Source organism: Herpailurus yagouaroundi, unplaced genomic scaffold, assembly GCF_014898765.1.
Source record: "Herpailurus yagouaroundi ecotype Mexico unplaced genomic scaffold, PumYag 140, whole genome shotgun sequence".
Classification (NCBI taxonomy): domain Eukaryota; kingdom Metazoa; phylum Chordata; class Mammalia; order Carnivora; family Felidae; genus Herpailurus; species Herpailurus yagouaroundi.
In genome coordinates, this window is record NW_024412395.1 from 47,366,124 (window position 1) to 47,383,938 (window position 17,815).

The 17,815-nt window shown below is 38.0% G+C and overlaps 1 protein-coding gene across 2 annotated transcripts in view; it reads right to left on the reverse strand.

The window, feature by feature from the left end:
* Window positions 1–1,657: 1,657 nt before the first annotated feature.
* The window catches only part of TTC21B (tetratricopeptide repeat domain 21B), an 84,537-nt gene continuing 68,379 nt past the window's right edge, over window positions 1,658–17,815 (reverse strand). For both annotated transcript variants that reach the window (XM_040475261.1, XM_040475260.1), the window contains 4 exons: window positions 15,179–15,403; window positions 9,536–9,656; window positions 4,107–4,174; window positions 1,658–2,682 (listed from right to left, as the gene is read on the reverse strand). In XM_040475261.1, the coding sequence (XP_040331195.1) occupies window positions 2,605–2,682; window positions 4,107–4,174; window positions 9,536–9,656; window positions 15,179–15,403 (492 nt within the window). In that variant the 3' untranslated portion in view covers window positions 1,658–2,604. The remainder of the gene's footprint in view (window positions 2,683–4,106; window positions 4,175–9,535; window positions 9,657–15,178; window positions 15,404–17,815) is intronic.

The following is a 17,815-nucleotide window of genomic DNA, read 5'->3' on the forward strand; positions in this document are numbered from 1 at the left end:
ACAACCTGAGACAGATTTATTCTTATATGCTTCTTTATGGATGGGAAACTCAAGGCTCAGAGAGCCCACGTAACTTGAGAAAGACAAAACATCTCGTCAGGGGTAGAGTCAAATGTAAACCTAGGCTGGTCTGACTTCAAATCCATGTTCTTAACTGCTACACCACACTGCTCCTCAATTAGACTTCTCTTTGGTCGTTTCCACGTTTGTAAGAACTGTGCATTCCACTCAGTTCATCTTGTTCCTCATTACTTGACTATCTCTGTGACAGAACATCTAGTTTCGTCTGCTAGCCAGATGTAGACAAGATAATTTGCTCTTATAGACACAATCTCTCTAGCTCTATAAGATGTCTCACTATGGCAAATAGGGTATGAACTTCGAAGCTGTCTGGGTCAGTATGGAATCCAGAGTCTGATGTTTTGTCTGTGACCTTTTGCACAAATCATTTACCTGCACCTCCATCTTCCTCACCTGAAAAATGAGTATTTTTCCTCCGGAGAGTTGAATGAAAATTAAAAGACATAACGTAAGTAAAGTTCCTAGAATAGTACCTAGCAAATGGCAGGTGCAAAATATTCAGTGGCTGCTGAGGAAACAAAAACAAACTCCTGATTTTACAGAAAGGAAGACTGATTTGGAAATGTCTTGCTGGGAGAAGAGATGTTCTGCTCTATCCAATTTGGATGTCTCTATCCAATTTCCAGGACTCTAGCATCCCATGATGCAAATTCACTAGAACTCCTAAAGGTATTCTGTTATATAATGTCCTTAACAGTATCCGTTCAGGCTGAAATACAAAGAAAGATATAATCTGCCACAGTTCCAGAGTTGTAAACAGGGATAATGAAGCCTATGTCCTAGAGTTGTGGGGTGATATTAACTGTACTAAGACATGTGAAAGTGTTTCAAGAGATACGAAATGCTTCATAAATGCTCTTATTATTAAATAGTTTCATGAAACACAATAAAGTAGGTGAAAAAGAAGAATGATTAGGGACGCCTGGGTGGCTCAGTTGGTTAAGCGTCCAACTCTTGACCTCAGCTCAGGTGGTTATCTTGTGGTTTGTGGGTTCGAGCCCCATGTCAGGCTCTGTGCTGATGGTGTGGAGCCTGCTTGGGATTCTCTTTCTCTCTCTCTCTCTCTCTGGCCCTCCCATGCTCATGTGCTCTCTCTCTCTCTCAAAAAAAAAAAAAAAAAGAAGAATGATTAGAGTTTTATAACATATAATTGGAATTAAAAGGACTCTGGAAAATTGCAGAAGTGATCAAAAAGAGATATAAAAAGAAATAAACATAGGACATTTAAAAGCAGCAGTGACTCGGGGCGCCTGGGTGGCGCAGTCGGTTGAGCGTCCGACTTCAGCCAGGTCACGATCTCGCGGTCCGTGAGTTCGAGCCCCGCGTCAGGCTCTGGGCTGATGGCTCAGAGCCTGGAGCCTGCTTCCGATTCTGTGTCTCCCTCTCTCTCTGCCCCTCCCCCGTTCATGCTCTGTCTCTCTCTGTACCAAAAATAAATAAACGTTGAAAAAAAAAATTAAAAAAAAAAAAAGCAGCAGTGACTAAAAAATACTCTATTTATTGAAAATGCAAATGACATAGAAGACTATGATATTTTTAAAGACAAGTGAGAAAGAGGTAGACAACAAATCAGAAATAATGCTAAAAATTGAGTTTATTAAGATTAGGTTAAACTTAACCTAAAAGACTGAGAACTACTGGGCCAGAGGGTGTTAGGCACGGTAAGGTAAGCAGTTGCCTTCACAGGGTGTGCTTGGTGAGTCCCTGTTGACCAGAAATATTGTCACCCTTCTCTGCCAGATGTTACAGTGTCTGAAGTCATCTCAAAAGACCGAGTCTTTGGGCTAAGGTTAATTATTGCTGTAAGAGCTTACCTATGTAAATGGATTTCAGGTATAGATTATTTCTTAAGATCACATTAGCATCAAAAGCAGAAAGAAGGAGTTCAACGAAGGGAAGGGAAACTCACATTCTTTGCATTTTTCTAAAAAGATTCTTCTAGGCAAGTCACATATTCTGTGCTACTACTCACTAAACATCGTGAATTGTACAGGGAGCTTACCCTGATTTTGCAAAACTTACCATGTCTCTTGAGTTCCAAGAGCAATACAAACCATAAATTTGTAAAGTCTTTATTAAAATAGACTTTTTATTTTTCATACATTATTAACAAGAAAACTTTTTCAAACCTTTGAAACAGCAAAGAATGTTAACAAAGAACAATAGCGTTTTAAATATATTTCCTGAAATAAACAACTAATGTTCCTAAGAAAAGGTATAGGATACTTAATGACCTAGTATTTAATAAAATGTTCTTTATAGAAATGGGTTATAATCTTTACCACAGAGACACCAAATCTATTCCTAATCAAGACAGGCAATCAAATAAACCAGCTCTAAGTCACCTGCTCCATTAGAAACCATCCATGTGACACAGCATTTCTCTTTATATACAATAGCAGCCTCTGCTGGAGAAAGAAAAGGATGCTTCTGTTATAGAGCTTTAGCTCAAACCTATTTTGACCCAGAAGAACTGATTCCTTCCATTTCCTGCTGCATCAACAAACTAAATATTAACAGTTTTCAAGGTCTCAAAGACATGCGGGCCTTATCAAGTATATCCTTTCTGATTTTTGGATAAGTTGGATGTCCTTCAAGAACCTGCAAAAACAAAAAACAAAAGCACAAGAACTTGTAATTGATTACTGAGAACTAGAGCTATAAAACTTACTGGAAATATGCATTCCAGTTGAGATTTCATTGTATTAATATTACAAATATAACAACACTTCTTAAAGGTGACATTTGAAATGTGACATAACTCCTAGTAATAGTACTTAAAAGACAACAATAGAATACATGTGAGAAATACAACAAATATAATTACTTCCCTAATGGATGAGTTGCAAAAAACAAGTATGTATCAATGATTTTAAATATTTAGAAAGTTTAGCTAATCGGGGCGCCTGGGTGGCTCAGTCGGTTAAGCGTCCGACTCTTGATTTCGACTCAGGTCATGATCTCGTGGTTCCCAAGATTGAGCTCTGCATCAGGCTCTGCACTGAAAGTGCAGAGCCTGCTTAGGATTCTCTCTCTTCTCTCTCTGCTGCTCCCCCGGCTCAAGCACATGCTCTCTCTTGAAATGAATAAATAAAAACTTAAGATATTTTAGCTATTCATAGGATATTAATAAACCCTCACAAAGTTAATTTTGACCAGTAGCACATATCAGATATACTTGGAGTTATTTTGAAACATACAAATTCTTAGGCCTACTGAGTCTAGTAGTGGGGAGATACTCATTTTTTAAAAAAGAATTCCACAAATGGTTCTAATGCATAACCTTACATTAATGCACAACCTTAACCTTAATGTGAAACACTGCCTTACAGAGAGGCTCAGCAATCAATAGCAATCACTGAAGCCAAGTATTTGCTATAATGATGCTGATACAGCTATTTAGGATAGGAGACATTACATAATTCCTTTCGAAGGAGCTGCTTTTCTTGGAGCTCCTAACAATATAATGCCTTATCTGGAACAATGGTGCAGTGCCTTATATATCAATGGGACAATGTACATATAAGGAAACTGCAAATTCTAAACCTACAACTTAAATATTTGTCACTTGCTAAAGGATCATTTAGTTAGGGATAGATTACAGAAATGTAATCGAATGACTTCTAAGTAACAGAAATACCTCTTATCTCTAATTTATAAATCTGGATTCTGCACTAACCAGACTTAGACACATTCACAAGAACTTCTATTCAGAAGAATGGCTTGGAGAATCAATAGTTTTAGTTCACATGCTTCTCCCCTTGTCTCTGTCTTTAACGTGACACAAACATTTTATTATTTGAGCCTCAATTAAAACTATGTTTGATTCAAGTAAATTTATTATTATCTAAACTTTGAAAAGCAGAAATCTCTCCCAGATGTATTTGATGAAGCCATTTAATCCAAATACAACATCGTCTACCTCTACCATTGCAGTAAGATGAATTCATGTACATCTTGAGATTAACTAAAAGTAGGAAATTGTGTATCTGAAACATTTTAAGAAATCTATATTGAAATATTACCTGGTGACATACGTCAATTGCATCCACGTATCTTTTTGCTTTTAAGTAATTGAATGCCAATTTGTATCCTGTTAAGACAAAACAACAACAACAACAACAACAACAACAACATAATCATGTAGCACTATTTATAGAGCACACTGCTGGCATTACCTTTTTTGCCCCCTCCTTTGTTTGCTTACTCATTTGAGAAGTCTTAACGAAGGCTGGTGACTATAGTGTAAAGAGAGAAGGGATGGGATAATGGAAGGTGGAGTGGCTCAAAGGGAGAACAGGTAGCGAAAAAAATGGAGTCAGAAAAAGGACTGCAGTGAATATCCTGTTGGGTCAGAAGACTGCCATCCTACAGGAGTGGCTTTTGTAACTTACTAAAAAAATCCCATTTATTTCAGATTATAGTAATAACTCATCACAGGGCAGTAAATGATAACACAGCTATTCATTTATACCACATAGGTTTATTTAGCACTTAACATGTCAGGCGCAGTCAGGAGGTTTACATTTTATTAGGGAAGGAATGTATATTATTTAAGTAATTATGTAAGTATGTCACCAATTTCCAAAGTGAGATAAATGCAAGAAAGAAAGGTACAAGCCAAGAGAGCTATCATAAGCAACCTGGGTGGGGAGGGGGTGGGTATCAGGCAATGCCTGGAATCTGAAGGATGAGGGGATAGGCCAAGGGAATCGGAAGCAAGATGGCAGAAGGAGCTGACCAGGCAGCAGCAGTCATGGGACCCACAGGAACCAAATGGATTTGGAGTACGACAGGGCAGAGCAGTCGGGAGGGTGGCCCAGAAGAGGACAGAGCAGTCACCAGATATGCCACATCAATGATGAGTAACAATTATCACAATTACTGATACCAAAATGTCATGTTTCAAATACTGACAATTTAAAACAAAGTTTTAAGACATCCTTAAATGATTGCTGCTTTTCTGTAAGAACGCTGTAAGAGTTAGCAAACAGGAGATAAGACAAATAAGATATGATGTATATACCATGATGTAAAATAATATGTAATTAATACATTCAATATTTCACTTTACCTCTTGCAAATATAAATCAGGGAAATTTAAATGCTGCTCTTGGGGTCTAATAAAAGTACCAATTTTTTTTTTTTATTTCAAACAAATATTTGAAAGGAATTACTGGCTAATGTAATCATAAGGTAGTAAAAAGTAAGAAACAGGACTTATCTGAAATTCATAGTGTTTGCTAAAAACACACATGAACACACATGCCTATAAAACCATCAAAGATGAAAACAGTAAGTTTAGGAGAGTTAAACTTGATATCATTACAAAGGAATTGTAAAATTGGCTAATAAAGTTGGTGACATTTAAAAAGGAAAACAATTTAAGATGTCATGCCATGTCAAACATACTTTACATGAAAACTAGAGCCAAAAAAGTTGGACTTCAGTTTTGGGGTCTGGCTTCCTGACTGGCTTTCAGACCTCAGGTGAGCTGCCAACTTCAAGTTTCCTCATCAACCCCTCCTCCCCCCAACTCTTAGTATACTTTTAAGATCAAAGGAAATACTTACCGTGAAAGGATTTTAAAAGTTTTAGAGCACCATACAAATAGGACTAATAGTAAAATAGAAGAACAAAGTTTTAATGTTGGAAGAAACCTGATAGATCATCTTGTTCAAAATATTTTAGGGAGGAAATAAAGGGCCAGAAATGTCAAAGGATATGTACACTGAGGCTGCATTATACCTGTGAAGCTTACAAAAATTCAACTCTGTGTAGTGAGGGGGAAAAAAGGTAGCATGGCAGGGGAGGGGGGGGAGGAGGAACATGAACAATGTACACAGTCTAGTGAGTGTCATATAACCAGAGAATGGATGTAAAGGGGGAAACAGAATTGTGTTTTCTTTTTGGATCTCAGTTCCTGGTGCCTTTCATAGTGACAGTACTCAAGCCTCAATCCTTTGGAAAGAACATGACCGTGATTTTAAGGATTTCCTGACAACTGTAAAAGTGAAAGGCAATTGCAGGTGTTGGATACAATGACAATCTGAAGGAAGAAACTAAAGAATGAACTGGGAGCCTCAGAGAAAACTTACTAATGAGAAGTCAGGGAAATTGACAAAATCATCTATAAAATACATAGATGACACAATGAAAGAATGAATGAGTTGGAATATTTGCTGACGTCTTCCAAAGAACAGAATGTTTAAATAATTTAACTTGTAAATGTATTCCTTCTGTGGAATAAAATATATTTAAGGAATTTTTATTTTACAAGCTGACTTTATTGTGTAGGATACATGATCTTAAGAAGGAAAAATACTATCAACAAATGGTATGGTATTAGTTCCTGTGCCGTATACCAGTCTAGTAAAATAACAAACTCAAGAAAAATACAAGGTGGGGGAAGTCCTGAACTGACAGCAGTTAATGTAAAGACGACCTATCTAATTGCAAATTAAATCTGAGTCCATACCATGACATAGCTGCTCAAAAGACTGATGCCACCTTAAGGCTAAGTTAACAACTGCTAAAATGCTTAATAAAAAAATAGCTTGATGGCACAAAAACAGACACATAGACCAATGGAATAGAATAGAAACCCCAGAACTAGACCCACAAACGTATGGCCAACTCATCTTTGACAAAGCAGGAAAGAACATCCAATGGAAAAAAGACAGTCTCTTTAACAAATGGTGCTGGGAGAACTGGACAGCAACATGCAGAAGGTTGAAACTAGACCATTTTCTCACACCATTCACAAAAATAAACTCAAAATGGATAAAGGACCTGAATGTGAGACAGGAAACCATCAAAACCCTAGAGGAGAAAGCAGGAAAAGACCTCTCTGACCTCAGCCGTAGCAATCTCTTACTCGACACATCCCCAAAGGCAAGGGAATTAAAAGCAAAAGTGAATTACTGGGACCTTATGAAGATAAAAAGCTTCTGCACAGCAAAGGAAACAACCAACAAAACGAAAAGGCAACCAACGGAATGGGAAAAGATCTTTGCAAATGACATATCGGACAAAGGGCTAGTATCCAAAATCTATAAAGAGCTCACCAAACTCCACACCCGAAAAGCAAATAACCCAGTGAAGAAATGGGCAGAAAACATGAATAGACACTTCTCTAAAGAAGACATCCGGATGGCCAACAGGCACATGAAAAGATGTTCAGCGTCGCTCCTTATCAGGGAAATACAAATCAAAACCACACTCAGGTATCACCTCACGCCAGTCAGAGTGGCCAAAATGAACAAATCAGGAGACTATAGATGCTGGAGAGGATGTGGAGAAACGGGAACCCTCTTGCACTGTTGGTGGGAATGCAAATTGGTGCAGCCACTCTGGAAAGCAGTGTGGAGGTTCCTCAGAAAATTAAAAATAGACCTACCCTATGACCCAGCAATAGCACTGCTGGGAATTTATCCAAGGGACACAGGAGTGCTGATGCATAGGGGCACTTGTACCCCAATGTTCATAGCAGCACTCTCAACAATAGCCAAATTATGGAAAGAGCCTAAATGTCCATCAACTGATGAATGGATAAAGAAATTGTGGTTTATATACACTATGGAATACTACGTGGCAATGAGAAAAAATGAAATATGGCCTTTTGTAGCAACGTGGATGGAACTGGAGTTGTGATGCTAAGTGAAATAAGCCATACAGAGAAAGACAGATACCATATGGTTTCACTCTTATGTGGATCCTGAGAAACTTGACAGGAACCCATGGGGGAGGGGAGGGAAAAAAAGAAAAAAAAAAAGAGGTTAGAGTGGGAGAGAGCCAAAGCATAAGAGACTGTTGAGAACTGAGAGCAAACTGAGGGTTGATGGGGGGTGGGAGGGAGGAGAGGGTGGGTGATGGGTATTGAGGAGGGCACCTTTTGGGATGAGCACTGGGTGTTGTATGGAAACCAATTTGACAATAAATTTCATATATAAAAAAAAAATAGCTTGATTACGCATATAATTAGATTCTTAAATTATACTTAAGAACTTGTTAATTTCTGGTACAACATTTTGGGAGGGACATGGACAAACAAAAGAGCCTTTTCCAAAGTTATCTGGCCATGAAATCTAATCTCTTTATACTCAATTCTCTTCATTTTTTTTCTTTTTTTAAAGAAGTAACTATTAATACCTCACCAACTATTCCAAAGGACAGAGTAGGAAGCATTATTTTAGAGTTTACAGGAGACAGGAACAAGAAGGCTGAAAGATTTGGAAGCAAGTCTCAGGAAGAATGGACAAGTAATTGAGATAGTTTGAAGAGATGTCTTGGGAGAGACAGGACAGAGGTTGAATTAGAATGCCACCATCGGTAAGAGGGAAGAGACACTGTGGGCTGCTCCAGAGAAGAGACCTGACCAGTTTCAATTGCAGCATATTTCAGCTCAGTACAAAGAAAGGGAAGAGCACAGGTATGAGCTCCTCGCAATGTGGAGGGAGGCTAGTCACTAAATATATTCTAGATGCTGTCCATCTGGTAGGGATGTTGGAGACTGCATTCCTTGAGTCTACCACTGGAACAAATTGATGTTTCTGGATGCTCAGTAAAAATAAAAAAAATGTTCCAGGGTCATATTGTGGGAAACACGTCCCTCTGTGATATCCATCAGAATGTACATTAGTGTTTAAAGGCATAAGAAGTTCTGCAGTAAAGAGACCTGCAGGGGCGTCCGGGTGGCTCAGTTGGTTACGCATCTGACTCTAGAATTCAGCTCAGGTTATGATCCTACAGTCGTGGGATTGAGCCCCACACCCCTGAAATTTATTTTTCAGAAGGACTGATAAAGGCTCCATGTCCTGCATTCTCTCTCTCTGCTTCTCCCATATCCCTTGCCACTGAACTTGATCTTGATTTAATGAAATGTTTTCCTAACTGATGTGACATTGGAATACTTTTTCCCACAGCATTATCATTTTAGAAATAGCAGAGGGTTAAAGGGAGAGAAAGGGGCAGAGTTAGATTAGATGCAGGGGCGCCTGGGTGGCTCAGTTGGTTAAACATCTGACTTTGGCTCAGGTCACAATCTTGCGGTTCGTGGGTTTGAGCCCTGTGTCGAGTTCTGTGCTGACAGCTAGGAGCCTGGAGCCTGCTTCAGAGTCTGTGTCTCTCTCTCTTTCTGCCCCTCCCCTTTTCATGCTTTGTCTCTCCCTCTCTCAAAAATAAACATTACAAAAAAATTGAAAAAAAAAAAAAAAAAGATGTAACTGAGGACCCGTCTGAATCTCAGGACATTATACTTAGTAACTATTAAGCTAATAATCTATTATGAACATAAAATTTATTTTTCAGAAGGACTGATAAAGGAAGTTGGCTTTTTATTTAGGAAGCTGGCTGTTTATTTTGTTCTTAAAAAATATTAAATGCATTTAAATGGAGATTTACAAATAAAACCCAAGTTTCCAGAAAAACCTAGTATCTAATTTGTTAAACTCACCTACTGTTGGATTTGTCTGATTGCCATGTTTCCATGCCATCTCATAGTTTAAGGCAGCGTCTGTATATGCTTGCTCTTTTTCCATAATGTATCCCATGTATTCATAAGCTTTGCAGCAAGACTGAAAAAAAAAAATGGAAGATGTTATCAACAGATATCACTTGATTTTATGGGGGTGCTTATGACTCTAGAGGTTGACCATATTAACTCATTTAATTGGCATATAAAACAATGTTTTTCAACCTTGGCTATGCAATTAAGTCATCTATGGGACTTAATGAAAGATTCTGATCAAGTCCCACTCCTATTCCCCCCAGAGTCAGGAGTTTTACATGCTAGGCAATGGACTGTGTATTTTACACATATACACAGTTTTTATTACAAATAGTTTTAAGTTAAAATTAACAGTGTAATGAACCCCATGAACCTCTATCTTCAACAATTAAATCAGGACTAATACTGTTTTAACCTCTACCTCCCACACTTGTCCTTCTGTATTATGAAAGAAAAAAAAATCCTCAGATATTGCATCATCTCATTCATAAATATTTTACTTTAGTATGCCTCTTTAAATACAAGGACTTTCTTTAAACATAACCACAATTTATCATACCTAAACGTAACAACTCACTGATATTACCAAATATCCATTCATTATTCAAATTTCAAATGGTCTCAATATCATTTTGTTTTGTCTTGTTTTTAGTTTGTTAGGAAGATGATCCAAACAAGGCCCACACATTGTAACTGGTGGAAATGTCTCTCAACTTTCTTTTGATCTAGAGGTTTCCTCTCCATCTCTCTCTGTGTCTCTTTTTTTGCAATTAAACGTAGCAAAAAAGAATTTTTATCCTAGAGTTCCTCACAGCCCAGATTTAGTTGAATGCATCCTTGCAGTGCTTATGTAATATATTCCTATATCACCAATACTTCCTGGAAATTGTAATTAGATCTAGAGGTTTGAATTTGATTTCAATCTTTGAGGACAGAGGTAAAAGTACTTCTAGGTCAGTGCCCTGGTGAGCCACATTGGAGCCTGAGGCAAAAGGAAAAATGCACAACTCTGTATACATGTTTTTGTGATTTAATTGATAATTTCCCCCCAGATGTTAACATTTTACAAATCAAATTGACAAGCTGAGATATTAAAACTCACAACATTTAAAATTTAAATATTTCTTTACACCCAAACTAAATTTATTATAATTTTATTTTCCTGACTTTAATGGGAGTAAATAGATTAACATTTTCATTAAAATCATTACCCACTGAAAAATATATAGGGGCACCTGAGTGGTACAGTCGGTTAAACGTCTGACTCTTGATTTTGGCTCAGGTCACGATCTCATGGTTCATGAGTTTGAGCCCTGTGTGGGGGCTCTGTGTGGAAGTGTGAAGCCTGCCTGGGATTCTCTCCCTCCCTCTCTCTGCTCCTCCCCTGCTTGTGCTTTCTTTCTCAAAATAAATAAGTAAACATTTTAAAAAGGAAAAATACGTAAAAACATGGATATGGAGGCATAAATTTTCCCCTTCTGTTTCAGGCTTCAATCAGCACAGCACTGTCAGATGCTATTTAACATTCTGGCATTTTGGTTGAAAAATACTGCATTAAATTATTCATTAAAAATTTTTTCCCCAATGTTTATGTATTTATTTTGAGAGTGAGACAGACAGAATGTGAACAGGGGAGGGGCAGACAGAAAGGGAGACACAGAATCTGAAGCAGGCTCCAGGCTCTGAGCTGTCAGCACAGAGCCCGATGTGGGGCCTGAACTCACAAACTGTGAGATCATGACCCGAGCCAAAGTCAGATGCTCAACCAGCTGAGCCACCCAGGTGCCCCTGCATTATTTATTGTAATAATATTTTATTATAATTTATAATAGGTACCTTGATTAAATGATAATTTATCTACAATGGACTGTTTCTATTCCCCCCAAATCCGTACATGGAAAGCCTAACCTCTAGTGTGATGCTACTAGGAGATGGGATCTTTCAGAGCTAATTAGGTCATGAGGGTGGAGCTCTCATGAGTGGGATTGGTGTCCTTATAAAAGAGACCCCAGACAGTCCTCTTATCCTCTCCTCCCACCATGTGAGGTCACAACAAAAAGTCAGTGGTCTGCAACCCAGAAAGGTGCCCTCACCAGAACCCAGCCATGCTGGCACCCTTACTCCAGACGTCCAGCCTCCAGAACTGTGACAAATCCACTTCTACCGTTTATATGCCACCCGGTCTATAGCACTTTGTTATAGTAGCACCAGCTGCCTAAGATCATTACTGAGATGTAAAGTGCCCTTGGAAATTTTGGACCCCAAGTGAGGGATTCACTCGCCTCACCCCAGTTCAGCCCTGTCATAGATGGCGTGATCTTCCCTGAGGAGGCACATAACGTCAGATTCTCTTTTTATGATGTTATACCCGTTCATCAATTTATCAGGGCTGGAAAATGATGATAGTCTATCACTCTTCATTTATTATCTGGAAAACATCTATAATAAGAGATGTCTTTTATACTATATTGTTTCCCAGTAGTGTAGTTCATACAGAAAAGGTAGGCTAAGTGCTTAATGCCTTCCCTTTATTTCCCAGCTTCAGAAATAATAGTTCATCAGTATATGCCAATGGTGATTAATTAGGTTTTTCTTTTTTTTTTTTCTTTTTTGGATCTTTGTAAACCCATGGATTTAAACTTTTTTGGTGTGTTTCAATCCACTGCAGTTACTATTCTTACTGAGAGTTAATGTGTTCCAACTCTGGCTACTGTGAGTGTCTTCAAGTTGGCTCCTGAGCCCTTGACATGACTCTAATCATCTTCGATAGCTTCCTTGCCATCTGGTATGACAAGATGGTCTAGTGTCATCCTGTACATTTCTGTCCCAGATCTGGATGATCTCCATCTTTTAATTATACAACTCAAGGTTTCTAAGCTCTAGTTCCTGAATCTCATGCTTCCAATATTGACATGCCTAATCAGCCAAATGGTGCCTCTAAAGTAGCCATTGTGTTCAGCCATGCAATATATTGCTGTCGGTGTTCCAGGAAACTGAAATTCTATCTGCACTGAAACCTTAATTTCCATGTAATCTCACTTAATCCTAGACGAGGCGTGTAAGGGTCAGCCATTTGGCTGTTTACATTTTTCTTTTTCTTTTTAATTGAAGTATAATTGACACAATGTTACATTAGTTTTGGGTGTACAACATAGTGACTTACCAAGTCTATACCTTATTCCATGCTCACTACAAGCATAGTTCCCATGTGTCACCATACAACGTTATTACAATATCACTGACTATATTCCCTATGCTGTACCTCTTTTCTTTTTTTAAATGTTTATTTATTTATTTTGAGGGGGGAGGCGCAGAGAGAGACAGAAAGAGAGAATCCTAAGTAGACTGTGCCCTGTCAGCATAGAGCCCAACCGGGGGCTCAAACTCATGAACCGTGAGACCATGACCTGAGTCAAAATCAAGAGCTGGACACTTAACCAACTAAGTCTCCCAGGGACCCACCCACTCCATGCTGTACCTCTCATCCCTATGACTTTTTCACTCCATAACTGGAAGTCTGTATCTCCCATTCCTCTTAACCCACTTTGCCCATACTCCTATGACCCACCCTCTGGCAGCTATTAGTTTGTTCTTTGAGTCTGTTTCTGCCTTTTGTTTGTTTAGATTCCACATATAAGTGAAATCATATGGTAGTTATCTTTCTCTGACTTATTTCACTTAGCGTAATACCCTCTAGGTCTATCCATGTTGCACAAATGGCAAGGACTCATTCTCTTTTTATGGCTGAGTGATAGTCCACTGAATATATCTGCCACATCATCTTTATCCATTCTATCAATGTACACTTGGGTTGCTTCTTATCTGAGCTATTGTAAATGATGCTGCTTTTTAAACATGGAGTGTATATAACTTTTTGAATTAGTGTTTTCATTTCATTTGGGTATATACTGAGCAGTGAAATTTTTGGATCATATAGTCTTTCTATTTCTAATTTTTTGGGGAACGTCCATACTGTTTTCCATAGTGGCTGTACAAATTTACATTCCCACCAATAGTGCACAAGAGTTTCCTTTTCTCTACATCCTTGCCAACACTTGTTATTTTTTGTCTTTTTGATCCTAGTCATTGTGACAGGTGTAAAGTGATATTTCACTGTGGGTTTGATTTGCATTTCCCAGATGGTTAGTGATATTGAGCAACTTTTCATGTCTATTGGCCATTTGTACATCTTCTTTGGAAAAATGTCTATTCAGGTCCTCTGCCCATTTTTAAATTGGATTTTTGTTTGTTTTTGGTATTGAATTCTACAAATTTTTCATATACTTTGGATATTTTTTCACTTTTCTTCAAAAATTTTTAATGTTTATTTTTGAGAGAGAGAGAGAGAGAGATAGAGAGAGAGCGTACATGCTAGTTGGGGAGGGGCAGAGAGAGAGGGAGATACAGAACCCGAAGAAGGCTCCAGACTCCAAGCTGTCAGCACAGACCCAATGCTAGGTTCCAACCAACGAACTGTGAGATCATGACCTGAGCCGAAGTCAGAGGCTTAACTGACTAAGCCACCCAGGCACCCCTATATACTTTGGATATTAACCTCTTATCAAATATATCATTGCAAATATCTTCTCCCACTTCTGCCCTTTTGCTTTGTTGATGGTTTCCTTCTCTGTGTATAAGCTTTTTATTTTGGTGTAGTCCCAGTAGTTTATTTTTGTCTTATTCCCTTTGCCTGAGGGGTCTGGAGGCAGATTTTTCAAAACCTATTAATTAGTATTACCTGTTTTTCAAGTCCAACTTAACTTCAAATTAGATGTACAGACTATAAATTGATAAATGCCTTGATATTTTGGGTTTTTAAAGTTATTAAAGTAACTTAATAGCATTAGATGATCTGTTTTATAACTTAATTTGCTCAAAGGGAATAAGACAGATTTACTATGATTACGATTTTGAGGTAATTGACATGAATCTGTAAAGATAAATATCCTTAAGTTTCTAAGTTGATTGCAATTATTTCTCAACAAATAGTAACAAATTCTTTAAAAATGTTATAAGACATTCTTTTTTGTGTGCCTAAAAACCAAAATGCGCTATTACTGAAATATGGTGGAATTGTATAGACTTAAAGATTTCCAGCTTTATACCTAAAGGTAAGAACTTTTTAATAAGCAAATTAAATGCTGGTAAGACTTTTCCCCACAAAATATATTATGCATAGTGGATTTTAATAATGTGAAAACAACATGCAGCTGCAGTAAATTTATCTAGAGTATTTCTTAATAGGAGGGACAGACGTCCGCAATTAACGTTCTTCTGCAATTTTCATTAGTTCTGGGATGAGCTGGATAATCACAAATGCTTGACATTCCATAAACACTTTCTGTAAGTGGGGTGTAAACCACAGCTGAACCCTGAAACTGCATAAATCTCTATTTTTCTTTATTTTCAAAAGCAAATGGCTTCTTTCTTCTCATGACTGTTTATTTCCTGATTGTGTTAAGAATAAACATTTAATTTTCAAAAAATACACAAGAATCCTTAGAAATGGACCAACATTCTATAATAACCTATTACGGGAAGCTTGTAAGTGAAAGGTTAACAATAATGTTTTATTCTTCAATCACCTACCCTATTATGACGCAGGCACCGTTTTAATAGCTCTTCTGCCATGTCGTATTTTGCTGATTGAATATAAATATCAGCAAGCAGCAACCAACTCTTCTCAAAGTCCTCAGCATCAATAGGATTCCAGTTCATTTTCGCAATCCGCTTCAGCTGGTTTCTGGCCCTTGGAGTCTGTTTCAAGATCATATAAGCTGTTGCCATTCCCAAAAGTGCTGGAATATGATCCCTCTGTAAGAAGGCAAAACTTCAGATGCCCATATACACAAATATACATGTTGTATGTTTAAAAGGAAACAGGGAAAGTAGCAAGTGCTACACAATGTGAGAACTGGCCTGTGAATTCTGTAACTGGCTCCACAGATATAACCGTGACATAGTCATTATTTAATACATCGAGTAAACTCAAGCTATCATGGAGAAAACTGGTCAGGCACCATGCGGTCAAAATAATTCAATAAATACACAGATGCCAGAACCATATGATTCAGACCATTAAGGCGACTTGATCTTTTGGGGACTAATTAGTTTTTATGGTTTTATACAGAAACAGGAAAAAACAAAATTCTATTTCAGTATAATACTCATTAAACATTTGCGTTTCAGATTCTGCATTCAGATTCCTTAGTTCTTTCACTTGTAAAACAAGAATGAGAATGATTTACCTGCAAATGATATTCCTTCTCTATGTGAACTTCTACTGACTTATCTATATTGACTTTTTATCGATATAGACTTTTATTGCTTGTTTTCCCTTCCTTCTTGTTTTATTTGAAAGCCTCTTCATTCAATTAAGTTTGACCAATGACATTTTATAAACAAGGCATGCGATTAATCACTTAGAAATTATATGAAATAAACTCATGCCTTAAAACACTCTTTTAGACTTAGAGTTTGCTGCTTGATAGTGTCTATAAAACACAATGTTCTTTTAGAGAAGAGTTCAGAGTCAGAAAATGTCACTCTGTGAAACCTACAGACTAAAAAGAATTGGTATGAAATGGAAGCCATTAGTGATCTACCCAGAAAACCAACTTACCTAAGCAATATGTGTATATCCCTGATAAAGCTAGGGGGGCTTCATACATTTCAGCAGTGGGATCATGATGTTTTAATAAAGACAAGGCTTCAGGTTAAAATACAAATAAAAGATGAGAGACTGTGCTTTAGAAATTACAATATCATGACTATAATAAAAGTACACTGTAAGACAGCAAGTTTGGGTAACCAATAAGGAATACTGCCAAAAGGAGACTAGAGGGGCATGTTCAATGTCCAACCCTGATCATGGTTGGAAGTCAGAAATAACCCTGGAATATGGGGTGCCTGGGTGGCTCAGTGGGTTGAGCGTCCAACTTCGGCTTAGGTCATGATCTCGTGGTCTGTGAGTTCGAGCCCTGCGTTGGGCTCTGTGCTGACAGCTCAGAGCCTGGAGCCTGCTTTGGATTCTGTGCCTGCCTCTCTCTCTGCCCCTCCCCTGCTCATGCTCTGTCTGTCTCTCTGTCAAAAATAAATAAAACATTAAAAAAAAAATTAAAAAAAAAAAAAAAGAAATAACCCTGGAATAGAGAAGGACAGTTCCTTAGAGCTTGATGAAAACAATTTTTTGGAAGATAAAATTTCTTTGGTTGTAATTCTATGCCTAGCAACAAACTTCCAATATGTAATTTGCTGTTGTAATTAAGGGATGGCAAAAAGGTTTGAGTGCCAAATTCAGCCAATTGGTGGTAGATTTTGGAGACATAAGGGGCATATTATCAATTCTTGAGCCCCTCCCCCCTTCTGTAGAAAGGAAAGAAAATAGAGGTCTGCTTTGAATTTGTCAGCCTGGTCCTAGGACAGCCCAAGACAAGAAAGGTTCTATAAAAATGTCCAGATCTAGGGGTGCGTGGGTGGCTCAGTCGTTAAACATCCAATTTCAGCTCAGGTCATGATCTCAGTTTGTGAGTTTGAGCCCTCCATCGGGCTCTGTGCTGACACCTCAGAGCCTGTAGCCTGCTTTGCATTCTGTGTCTCCCTCTATCTCTGCCCCTCCCCTGCTCATGCTCTATCTCTCTTTCAAAATAAAAAAAATTAAAAAAAAGTCCAGATCTAGTCACATGCTAAAAATATCCCACACTATACATTTAAAAATAAGCTCTCCGAATCACACACCTTGAGTTTGATTGGAATTAATCAACTTCTCACCGCTTGATCGCTCCTGAATGAACTCAAGAATGGTTTCTAAAAGTGCAAACCTGAGTTACAACCCCTGCATTAGACCCATATGTCTTTTCTGGTGCAGACATCCTAAGGTGTTCAGCTGGCTTGTCAATGTCTCTCTCAGTCACTCTGAGCTGCAGCAACTTTAGATCACAGAAGACAATACAGCCATGTTGTAACCAATGCACCCTTATGCTTCAAGACGACAGGATGAAAGCAGGTGGAAACAGTTTGCTTGGGTTTAATGTGTCTTCTACCTTTTCCTCAGGTGACTTCCTGTTACCTACCTCTTTTTCAATCAATCTGAATGCTACAGAGTGTCATAAATATACCCCATGCTTGTCTGCCTCCTTGCCTTTGTTCATACTTTCCCCTTCCCCTAGAATGTATGTATCGTCTGTCTCTGCCTGTGAAAATGCAATTTATCATGGTTCTTCTTAA